General features: G+C 39.5%; 1 protein-coding gene across 3 annotated transcripts in view; it reads left to right on the top strand.

Moving 5' to 3' along the window:
* Positions 1 to 12,395, top strand: part of kcnab1 (potassium voltage-gated channel subfamily A member regulatory beta subunit 1) — a 133,989-nt gene that overhangs the window by 101,858 nt on the left and 19,736 nt on the right. For all 3 annotated transcript variants that reach the window (XM_011482856.3, XM_011482857.3, XM_004075835.4), the window contains exon 4: positions 11,060 to 11,139. In XM_011482856.3, the coding sequence (XP_011481158.1) occupies positions 11,060 to 11,139 (80 nt within the window). The remainder of the gene's footprint in view (positions 1 to 11,059; positions 11,140 to 12,395) is intronic.

The following is a 12,395-nucleotide window of genomic DNA, read 5'->3' as shown; positions in this document are numbered from 1 at the left end:
GTTAGTACTAAACCATAAATGAAAGGAGGACCACAACAAAGAAGGAAAGCCAGGCCTTTTCCACAGGCTCCGACAGCAAGTCCGACAGCAGGGGCAAGCTGAGAAAACTGATTCCTCTCAGGGAATTCAGCTGCCACTGGAACAGGGGCTGCTCAGACTTCTATGCTTCCCGCCCATCCTGGTGATTGGAGGAAGGAAGGAGGCTGCAATCATCTCCTGCAGGAGGTGGAGTCTGACGGTGTGGTGGAGTAGGCCTCTGCAAAGGATGGACATACACACAAAAATACAGACAAATAGCTGCAACAGGGACACTTTTTTATTTTAGAATGAGCAAGACCAACACTAGAAGCGAACACCTTCAAAGTGTCAAAACTTACCTACACAAAGAGGGTAAATCACACAGGCCTAAAACAAAACTACTACCTCAAGATATGAGAAAATGGGGTCAACTTAACCCTTGTGCTATCTTAGATGACCCCACCCTTACATTGATGTGTTCTCCCTACGATGACAAAGGTGGATAAAGGTGGAAAGATTTCATGTAATCCATGGACACACATATTCACACATGCACAAAAAGTGTTTCTCACAAATGTGCACGATGTGTTTCACAAAAACACAGTAAATCTCTCAGAAATTCACAATAAATTTTTCAGAAATGCACAACAGATGCTTCACAAACGTCATTTTTAGGTACACCTGTAATATGAACTCACAGATCGTTCAAATTTTAGACTGTGCATTCACAAACCCGCTTTTATTTGTGAATCTCCCCACATTTGTGAGAGATTTCTCTGCGGTGAATATTGAGACGGAACAGGTCAATGTCACCATTGGCTAATGAATCTGTCAATCAAACTCTTTAGCAAAGCAGGTGTAATCGCTTTCAGCCAATCGAAGCGCCTGTTCGCTAATCATTTTATTTTTAATCCGTGGGGTCTGTGCTTTTTTTGTTGCGAAGCGGACTTGGAAAAAGGGTTTGGAGAAGGCTAACACACGCTAACAACATATAGCCTTGGATGAACATAAAATCAATGCGGGAAATGCCGCAATCTGCATCATGGCTGCACGTAAATACTGTATAAAGCAAAAACATCAGCCTTTATTTTGTCGGAACATGACTGGAAACAAATCCAGGTGTTTGAACCGTTTATAAGGACTGCGCAACATTTCTGCTTTGAAAAGCTCACACACCGCCCCAAAGCCGCTGTGTGAGCTGGTGGTCCGAGCTCTGCTCGAGCAGCTTGCTAACCCAGAGCGGTGGGACACATCGCAGTCCGAAGTCTCCCACACATAAAACAACAAAACGCACACGTAACAAAGCATCCTCCCCTCCCCTTAAACACAAAGCTTTAACTCCGGCTGCTCTGCTCAGAGACACAGTTCGCTCGGTCCACCGGCACCCGAGCCCAGACCGCGCAGGGTCCAGACGTCACGGGTACCCCCCTTGCAAGGGGTGTAAGAGAGGGAAGAGGCGAGGAGCCAGCGGGGCGAGGGCGGAGCTGTGCTGGCGCTTCACACCGGGCGTCCGCAGAGAAGCCGGTCGGACCTGTTTGAGCTCCAAAGCTTTCTCTGGAGCGAAACACCGTCTATGCATGACGTTAAACCAGAGCAGCAGTGACACATGATCGGAATCAACCGTTTACATGGAACACGATCGGATCAACAATCGTCATAACCACCTATCTCGATCGGAAATAAATTTTAATCCTAACGAGTCTGATTGGGGCAGAATATTCCGAACGGCGTGCTTACATGACGCATTTTTCTTCCGATCAGGCGTTCTTTCCGATTACTTTTGTCCATGTAAACGCGGATATTGACCCACATGACCCTGGTACACAACCTTGGACGTGCAACAAGATCCAACAAAATAATAAAATTCCACAAAAATAATACAGTAAATGACTGACAGATTTCAAAGAATTACAAAAGTTATGTTTATCACACAAAAAAGGATGAAAGTCCAGATTGCTGCCATCCATCTTGAAACAAGAAGATCCTCAACAAAACTTTCAGGTGCAACACCTGTCTGTCAGGTTGTAAGGGAGCACCTAAGACATGAGCAAAAACACATAGCTTCAAAAGTTGAAATGCGCTTCATTTGTTACTCCAAATGCTTTACATTTATCCATTTTTTCATATCTTAGCTGTCATTTAGGGGGGAAAGAGGTCAAAATTGGCTTAAACACCTACAGATCAGTGTTCTTTACCACTGAAACGTTTTTTTTTCCCCCAGTCACATTATTTTGTGTTTTTCTCATTTCTAAAACGAGCTTTGTGAAACAAAAAAGCCACGAAATGTAAGACATGAATATAGTTTGCACAGCATTATCACTAAAAAGTCACAACACGAAAATAAAGCTTGACGCATGATGCCAGAACAGGATATAAAAAGGATGATGCACAAATATGAAAAGGACAAACTGGATATTAACCCCCCTGGTCCGGATGTTACCCCACTGGACCGGGCATTAGTTTACCAGACCCAGAACAGTGAAATTTAATTGATACTTTATTGATCCCACAATGGGAAAATTCTTCTCTGCATTTTGACCCATGGGGGAGCGGTGAGCTGCAGCCTAACCGCGCTCAGGAGGCAGTAGTGTTAAGGGCCTTGCCTAAGGACCCTCACTGGGTGATGTTCATTGCTCGCCATTGATATGGTAATTGACCCAGTACCATTGTTTATCCCCCTCCGGGAATTGAACCCTGGATTCCTGCATTGTAGCCTCTCACCTTACCAACCGAGCTACCCAGCCGCTATTACTGCCGTCATTCCTATTCCTTCATATTTACACAGAATAAAGTGGCCACCTCAACCATAATTACAGTTCTCTTGTTTACCGCAGGCGTTACATTCTAAAATGTCCACAGATAGGTGAAATCCAAAAGTCATCTTCAGTTTGTACAACAATTATAGATGCTTTAAGGCTGCTAAACCCCTCACTACACTCTGCATACACTTGTCTCTCTTGTTTAAAAGTTCAAACCATTGTATAAAAATAAGTTTAGGATTAAAGAATGAAAATATAGATTTGATTGCGATCAAAGATTTATGCAGATCTAGCAAATTAAAAACATTCTGTACAGCAGACATCGCAGAGGAATATGATTGACAATAGTCTAAAAATGCAATCAGGACACAAAATGTTATGCAAAAAAAAGCATGCACACACATGCACACATTCACGGAACAGCCAAATGGTAAAAAGTCAACCGTGATAAAGTAGCGGAAATGTATGCTACAAGTTTTTGTTCCTTTGTTGTACATTTTTGGAACTATGGTGTAGATATTGTGATCCCCTTTTTTATAATGTAATTGCATTCAGTTTTTAAAGTTGTCCTTTGCTACATCGCGGTTCACCTTTTACAGTCTGGCAGACCTTTTTTCCATTCAATTTTGCAAGTTTTCTTTTTTTACAAAGGACTGTGTTCTGCATCCTGATTGGCTGTAGATCGCTGTCAGTCAATCTTTTCCATCTGGTGCCTCCTGTACAGAATGCGTCAGCCAGAGTTAGATAAATAGTTAGATCGCATCAGATCTTTGTTTTCATTCTGAAATACTGGACTCATTTTTAAATGAAGGTTTGAACTTGAAGAGTGTGAAAATGTTGATGTATGTCTAAGGAAAGTGCATGAAGTGAGTAATGATGGGTTTTAAAGCCTTAAAACATCTATAATCCTACTTTACAGATTTCACCTATTGCAGTTTTTTTTTAAATAAGAGAATCTCTGCAATTGACTTTACATTTTTATATTTCTGTTGTGCATTTTGGCATTTTGGTGTGGCCCTTCTTGGCCACCATGGAACCAGATTCCTACTCTAACACTTGGCAGTCTAATAAATACCACCCAACATTACTGCTGCGGAACAAACTGTGGGGGCAACAACTACACGTGTTCATGAGTGAACACAAATCTCCTTTGCAGTCTGGGTAACCAACATTAATCAGCTTTGATGTTGCTTTTGGGGTCCTGGCTTTGGTGCTCTGTTGAAGTGGCACATAGGAAGACACGGCTTCTGCTGGGGGACACAAAAAACAGAAAGCTTATGTAACGAAGTTAGTTTAATAACCCCAGGGTTTGATACCATCACATCACCACGTACCCCTAAAACCTTCTTCACTCCATTATTCTGAAGGTCACTGGCAGCAGTATATTTTAAGCAATAACGGCAACTTTACAAGATTATTTGAACTCTGACCACTATTTTAGTGATTTATCTAATGTTGATTTATAAAGAAAACACTAGAAAGAGGCTTTTGGTGCAACGCACAGCAGCAGAGATATCTTCACAGCAGAACTGTTGGGTTTAGGAATCATGGTTTCAGTGTTAGGAAATACTTGAGGCAGCATTTGAGTGCTCTGACCTCTAATGTTTCTTTTTCTTTTAAATTACATAAAACCTAAAAGTAGTGCAGTCTTCTTCTTGGTCCGATGCAACAGAGTAAATTCTTATAGCAGGGGACATAACAAAAACACACCATAAAGATAAAATAACTGACATTAAAGCTTTTCTATTGATTAAGAAAGATGAAATTGTAATCAGTAATCTTTGTTTAAGTCGCTATTTTTCATATCTGGGTTCATCAATATAAAAAAAGGGCTAGCTATTTAGCTAAAATATTTATAAACTTGTACATTTTGATATACTCTTCTCTACTTTTTCATGTGTCCAGAAAATAAATTTGATGATACAGAGTACTCCTTTAAAACAGGTCAAAGAGGATCTGCAAGTCATGAAGTAAATTTCAGGAAAGCATTTCCCAGACATGCTGACTCTGATGCACCGAGTTTGGAGGAAAGGATGCAGCACAGTCATAAAGTCCCCTCCAAAGGCTGTGTGGGTTTGTGAGTAGGAGGCTTCCACTGTCTTGATTCCCAGGTTGAGAGACAAAAATGCTTACCATCTGCAGAAATCCATTATTTGTGGCTCAGAAGATCCATGGACAAAAAGCCTGGGGCAAATCTACTTATTTCTGCAACTTCACAATGACTAAACATTTGTCTATAGGTGTTAGTGAAGGCGCATGAGTTGTAGATATTTATGTTACACTGTTTGCCCCTTTTTTTTCAAATGTTCTCAACCATTTCCTTCCAAACACCAGATTTTATTAGTTGGACACAAAGTGATTGAAATAATAATGTCTGATGTTTCTGGCCCCAGAAAGGCCACGTCACTCAGTCAAGCCCATTGCATCAAAGAATTGACAGAAAATGCTATTAATTTGGAATTGCAATGTTTTCTTAAACCTTTTGATGAAATCTGTAAAAAAAACATTTGCTGTACATTTTTTACGAGATGTGGATTGTATGAATTTTGACACGTTGGGTGATTTGGTAAGTTTTTGCTCACAAAAGTGCCTTTAAGATGTGAAAATATTAACATGCCTTTTCAGGAAAAAAAGCACCTTATTTACCCACTGTCTCAAATTTGATTCCCATATTTTTAACATGATGTAACAAAAAAAAAAAAATAAATAAAAAATAATTATCAAAAATGCTTGTATTCTTTCCATACAGCAAGTAGTCATTTAAAAAAATCGAGTTTTTATTATCATTAAGTTTTAAAAATTAGCAAAACTTTTCCCGCCAAAAGTGTTTTGGATTTATGGAAACAGCCATTTTGAAATCACCAGGAAAATCCCTTCTACTGCCCCTAGTGAAATGATGAAGCACTACAGGGCGACAGTGGCTCAGGTGGTTGAGCGGGTCGTCCAATGATCGAAGGGGTTGGCGGTTCGATCCCCGCTCCCACCAGCCAAAATGTCGTTGTGTCCTTGGGCAAGACACTTCACCCTCCTTGCCTCCAGTGTGGCTCCACTGGTGTGTGAATGTGCATGAATGGTCCCGGTGATGGTCAGAGGGGCCGTAGGCGCGAAATGGCAGCCACGCCTCTGTCAGTCTGCCCCAGGGCAGCTTTAGCTACAACCGTAGCTTACCATCACCAAGTATGAATGAGGAGTGAATGAATAATGGACACAATGTAAGCGCTTTGGGTGTCTTGAAAAGCACAGATAAATCCAATCCATTATTATTATTATTATTACAGGGCAGAATCCATGGACCAAGTTATATACAATGGGTTTTTAAGGAAGGTTTTGATCATGCTAATGAAACAGGGGTCTCAGATATACGTGTTTGAATTATCTGAATGGTTATATAGCAGTTAGTTACTGTTGACTGTAACAGGGATCATATTTGCCTTGTGTATCTTAGTCTCAAACACATTTTGCTTCATTATGTAGAGGCATTATCTTTCAAGTCTAAAGTGTGTCACCACTAAGCTAAAAAAAACATTTCTGTTTAGGTAGATTCTTAAATTCATTAGGTGAGAAGGCAAAAGTAATAGTTTGGTAAAAGGAGTCAAATTAAAGCTTTTCTCTGAGTTGTTTTTAGTGCTATAATTGGAAATTCATAAAACCTCAACTTTTGATGTGGGGAGGATTAAAAAGAAAATGGATTTTGGAATTTTTCATCAGTGAAAATTAGTATAAAGACCGTAAAATAGAAAAATCAATCCTAAATAGTTGGAAGGAGACTTATAAAGCTGTTGAAACTGACTCAGGGGCCTTTTTAAACTGCATTTCAACAAGCTAAAATGAGATCTTTACTTCATTTTTTAACCAGCCTTAGTAGTTTATGTGTGCAAAGACATTTCTTATATTTGAAAGTATAAAGTACACTGGCTATGACCTTCTGATGTTCTTAGCAGTTTCTCATACTCATACTAAATCCAGGCAAGATAAAAAAAATGCTGTTTTTTTTGTCCGTTCTCTTGCTTTAATCTCGCCTTCTTGCCCTTCATCCATTATCCCATTTCCCTAGCTATTATCCAAGCCCTCCTTTTGATCTTGTGAATTATCCAACATCCTCTTTATCCTGCTCCATTTGTCATAGCTGCTGCCAAGTAGCCACTTGGATAAACAGTTGCAGGTCTACATAACAGATGTGTTTGCGCTTTTTCTCTGGACTCAAACCTGGCGCTCTATCATCACAGGTATTTGTGCACTTAAACTTTCTTAAGACATCACTTTTTGGTGTTGGTGTTAAGCTTCAGAACTTGCTATTATTTATAGAACATGTGATGTAAGATACTGGCTTTGTTTTTTGAGTCTGACTTTGCAGAAGTTATTCATTTGGTCATCTGAAGGGTTTTTGACAAAAGAGAAGTTCCTGAACTCCTGATGTCTGGAAAAACCTGAACATTGATAAACAAAGGAGATCTTCATACAACAGAGTTGGTTGTCACAGCATTCACCTCGTGAATTCTGGTAGTATGCCTGCTGTGCTTCTTAGAAAAGAGGGATCAAGTGACTGCTTGGCTTTATTCGTGTGCTTGAAAACTGTGATTTTGGTTGTAAAAGGGTCTGTTTTCTGATTCCAGATGGTGTTTTATAGCAGACAGCAGTGTAGGCATTTTTTATTCATACAATTGTAAAGATTTTGTTATAACTTCACAAATGGCAGCTTTGAGGACTAGACTCTGAGTTCAGCAGAAGTTGCCTCAAAGCTGCTTGCAAGATCAAGGACATTTTCAATCAGCCAGGAGTCTGCTGAAAAACAACAGCAAAAAAAGAGTCTGAATGATTTTCATCTGGGTTTACAACTAACATTCATTCATTCATTCATTTTCTATGCCGCTCTATCCCTTTCGGGGTCACGGGGCTGCCGGAGCCTATCCCGGCCACTTGTGGGCGAAGGCAGAGGGGACACCCTGAACAAGTCGCCAGTTTGTTGCAGGGTAGAATGTCCTCACTCACACACACACCCATTCACTCCCGCACTCACACCTATGGCCAATTTTGAGTTGCCAATTAACCTATGAAGCATGTTTTTGGATGGTGGGAGGAAGCCGGAGACCCCGGAGAGAACCCACGCATGCACGGGGAGAACATGCAAACTCCACACAGAAAGGTCCCCCATTGATGTTGTGTTTTTCATGTCCCCCAGCCGGGACTTGAACCGGGGGCCTTCTTGCTGTGAGGCAAGCTAACCACTGCGCCACCGTGCAGCCTACAACTAACAGTATAAGAATTTACGAGGGTGAGAATTTTTTTTAACACAGTTTACTTTAGACTGGTAATAAAAGGATTTGGTATGACATGGTCTTTCAACAAATTACAATATGAACAATAAAAGTGTAAATGTGAATCTTGTCCAGTCTCTTGCAATCAAACAAAAAAGGTGTAACTTGTATTTTACAATAATTGTCATCAAAACTTTAGCCATAGTTTACATCAGAACCTCCCTTTTATTAAAAACTTTCTTCTAGTGGGGCTGCACAGTGGCGCAGTGGTTAGCGCTCTTGCCTCACAGCAAGAAGGCCCCAGTTCAAGTCCCAGCTGGGGGACATGAAAAACACAACATCAATGGGGGACCTTTCTGTGTGGAGTTTGCATGCTCTCCCTGTGTATGCGTGGGTTCTCTCCAGGATTCCAGCTTCCTCCCACGTCCAAAAACAAATCATGCATAGGTTGATTGGCAACTCTAAATTGTCCATAGGTGTGAGTGTGAGAGTGAATGGATGTGTGATTGAGGATATTCTACCCTGCGACAGACTGGCGACCAGTCCAGGGCATCCCCTGCCTTCGCCCAAGTGGCCAGGATAGGCTTCAGCAACCCCGTGAACCCAAAAGGGAATAAACAGTATGGAAAATGAATGAACTTTCTTCTAGTAGAATGATTGTTCAAATGGGATTGCAAAGCTAAATTTAAAAAGTAGCTAGATTCCCAATTCACCAGACATATATTGCCCATCAGTCATTTTACGCCGAACTACCTTCAAAAAATTAGACTGGGGGAAGGTCAGAAAGAGTAAACACAAAACTATTGGTATGACGCAGTGCTTCTCAAATAGTGGGGGGCGCGATGCGATGCCAGGCAGGGGCGCGCAGTAGTAGCGGTTTTATGCACAGGTAATACAGGCAATTGCCCGGGGCACAAATTTAACGGGGGGCTGTGGCGGCAGAAGCTCTATTGGTTTCCTATTATCTGTTATATCACAGAGTTCCCTGCAGCTGTTCCTGTCTCCTGTCACACGCGGCTGGTGCGTGAGAAGGAGAGGCGAGGGGTAGTGGGCTCAGACTGCGAGGTGGAACGGGGCACGCGGAGCGCTGCCTGTTACCCAACACCAGGATCATTGCGTACCTTTAGATTACTCAGCTCATGCTAAAAATGTCATTCTTTATTAATTATTGTAGACATTTTCATGACGTGTCTTTATTTTCCAATTTAAATGTATTCTTTGTTCTCTTGTGGTTTAGTCGGTGTCAGTAATTGACATAAAGACAGCAGGTATGCAGTCAAAAAGCTGCAGATCAGAAATAAATAATCCATCATTTAGAAAAAAATCAGCACAACGTTTTTACCTATTTCCTCAGACTAAAAACGTTAAATATATTGGTGCTATTAATGTATCAGATCAATTTACATTTAATATTATTTATTAATTTAATTATTTTTCTCAGCATCAAATGGTTCAATTGGTCAAAATGTTTCTAGTTTAAATAATGAATGACAGATTTTTTTATTTCAGGCACTTTAAGCTTCTTTTTTATTTAAGCTATAACTGGTTTCTGTTTGGCAAAATATAGGTAATATTTGTTGAAGTTAATTCACATTGCTTTTTTTTGTTTATGTTAAAAGATACAATTTTAGGTATACTTACACACTTTATAGATACTGATTTTATTTATAGTCACTGCGGCACATGTGTGCGTGTGGGGGTGGGGGGGTTGGGGGTCCCAAAACATTTTCTTGCAAAAAATAATTGAGAAGCACTGGTATAAAGCAAAGCAAAAGAGCTGGTGGTGTAGGACCCAAACACCAGGTATGGCTTCAAAAATTCAAACATTTAATAAACAAAACAAATAAAAAGCACAACACAGGGTAACAAAACATGTCCTGACAAAGAATAACTGAAAACCAGACACTTCATTAGCACAAGTTACAACAGCTGTGGACAATTAACAACCTCAACCTGGTGTGACAGACAGGGAAAACCCGAAACCAGAACATGAACAAGGACATATCAGTAAAATGCGAAATCTATTTTTTTGTTTTTTTTTGTTTTTTGAGTTATTGTAAAAATATTATTTTTATTATGATAAAACATACGATTCTTTAACCTTTATAAATAAAAAATAGGTCATCTTATTTGTCCAGAAAGGAAATTTTTTTGACCTAAAATGGATCCAGGACAACTTTAGCCAAAAATCCAACCAGTGTGACTCAGAGACTAATTAATACCTGCAGTACTGAGCAGTGCAGGTGAAGTTTTCCAAATTCCTAGTATTTCTTGCAAGATAATCAATTGTAAATTAAATATGTGTACAAACAAACAGGTAAACAAGAATCAATGTCAAATCCATTCACATTTTAGTTTCATAAAGTTCATCCCACTGTTGTTTTTTCACATCCAAATAATCCAAAGGGAACATTATTAGAACATTCTACCACACTGTGTGGTAAATTCATTTTTTTCACACGTCGGACTGGAATGATGGACTGATCAGTTTTTGCTGTCATCACATGTGTGTTGTCCGCTGTGATCTTGGTCATTTTACCAAAAATAAACCTACCATGTCTCAATCCAAATAGTATTTCCCCAAATCGCTAAGAGATTTAGTTCATTTTGAAACAATTTTCAACGTTATGATACAATTTGATTCGATTAACAAATTGCCTTCAGAAAGATTGATCTGGTTGGATAAATCAATGTATTGTCACATCTTAAGTCTCTGTTCTTAATACTTGACTTATTTATTTTAAATTATAAAAGAAGATAGACTAAAATAAAATGTTAGGATGCACATTCAACTGAATGACATAATAACCTTAAAAAACAACACTTGAATAAGATATTTAAACATAATGAGAGGAAGGAAGGATCTTAGCCTTAGAATTATGAGTCATAAGAAAAGCCCCTGAAATGTGTTTGTTGGTTTTAGCTTTTAAATCATTCAAATTAAACAAACTGTGCATCCGTTAATTTCTAAATCCATTTTTTCCCCCTCTGTGTTTCTCTTTGTTTCATCACCTGATCACTGTCTAGGTTGCAGAGCAGCTAATGACCATAGCCTATGAAAGTGGAGTCAACTTGTTTGACACAGCAGAGGTCTATGCCGGCGGCCGGTAAGAGTCATAAACTCTGTGGGGTCACAAGAGTCTCATAGAGGCTCATTCCACCTTTAAGTGTTCACATTTATGACCAAATCATGACTTCATCTAATACTGAGTATAATGAGTATTAAAGAAAGTGAACGAGGTTCCATTTTCATTTTTCAAATGTGTCTTGTGTCAATTGGGACGGCATTACTCCATATTTGGTCAGCTTAACCTGCTGTTGAAAATGGTGTCATTAGTTGCTGCTCAATGTCCATTATATTTCTAAGGGTGTGTGTGTGTGTTGGGGGGGGGGGGGGGGGGGGGGTAGGCTTCAGGTTAATGTTGTAAAGCTGTCATGAAGAAAAAAACATGTAATTACCTCTTCTCATTACTTATTTCACAGCTGGGAATGAGGAATATTCAACTAATCTGTTCTGCGAATCATCTTAATAAACTCTTCGACGGCCTTTTAAAGGAGCGTTTCATTCCCAGAGGCAAAATATTTCATCCGTTTTGCAGACTCATCTTTAAAAGACGCAATCCTGCCTTTTGTGTGGGTTTAAGCAAACAAGCAAAATCAGAGAAAAATCAGCCCTGATGTATTTTCCTATAAGATTTTTTTTAAAGCCCAGTTTCCTTCGAGGAGCCGAACATTGGTTTTGGATTGCTTGGCGTTGAGACCATTTTGTCCTCAAAGCTGAAATAATGCTCAATGCCTGAACTATTCTGAAATGTTCTGAAACAATGGATACCTGTACAGGTCAACTTTCAGAAAATTGTTCGAGCATAAGGAAGGAAGGGAAGATACCAGAGGTTACGTCACCCTGTAAAACAAAAGCTGAAGCCAGTATAATCCATTGGATTCATCCCTGTACTTGTCAGAGCCCCGTTTGTAGTTCAGGATTGTAAAAAGCCCCAAACATTTTTGATTTATATGCCATATATGTCCTGTTCTGTTTGATGTAACACAGCTCAAACAAACACTTAAAGCCTTTAGTTGCCATAACCTTCAATTCTTTACTAAGGATGTTTCATTAGAGATAAAAGAAAAGGGAATATCTACATCTATGCAATGTGGCCCTTATTATATAAGTACAACAGAAATGCTTTATTGGCTCTGTTTTATTCCAACTAACGTGAAAAATGTTTGCAATATCTAGCTCATTTGTGACAAAGCTCCTTTTTTTACAAATGCAAGTTTAGAAAAAGAAATGACAGTGAAAGATGGGTTTGATATTTTGTTAGAAACATTTCTGACCCCAGAATAGAATTTAATGCCATCT

This window comes from Oryzias latipes, chromosome 13 (genome assembly GCF_002234675.1).
Source record: "Oryzias latipes chromosome 13, ASM223467v1".
Taxonomy (NCBI): domain Eukaryota; kingdom Metazoa; phylum Chordata; class Actinopteri; order Beloniformes; family Adrianichthyidae; genus Oryzias; species Oryzias latipes.
The sequence above is the reverse complement of the archived record's forward strand: the minus strand, read 5'-3'. Positions and strand labels throughout refer to the sequence as shown.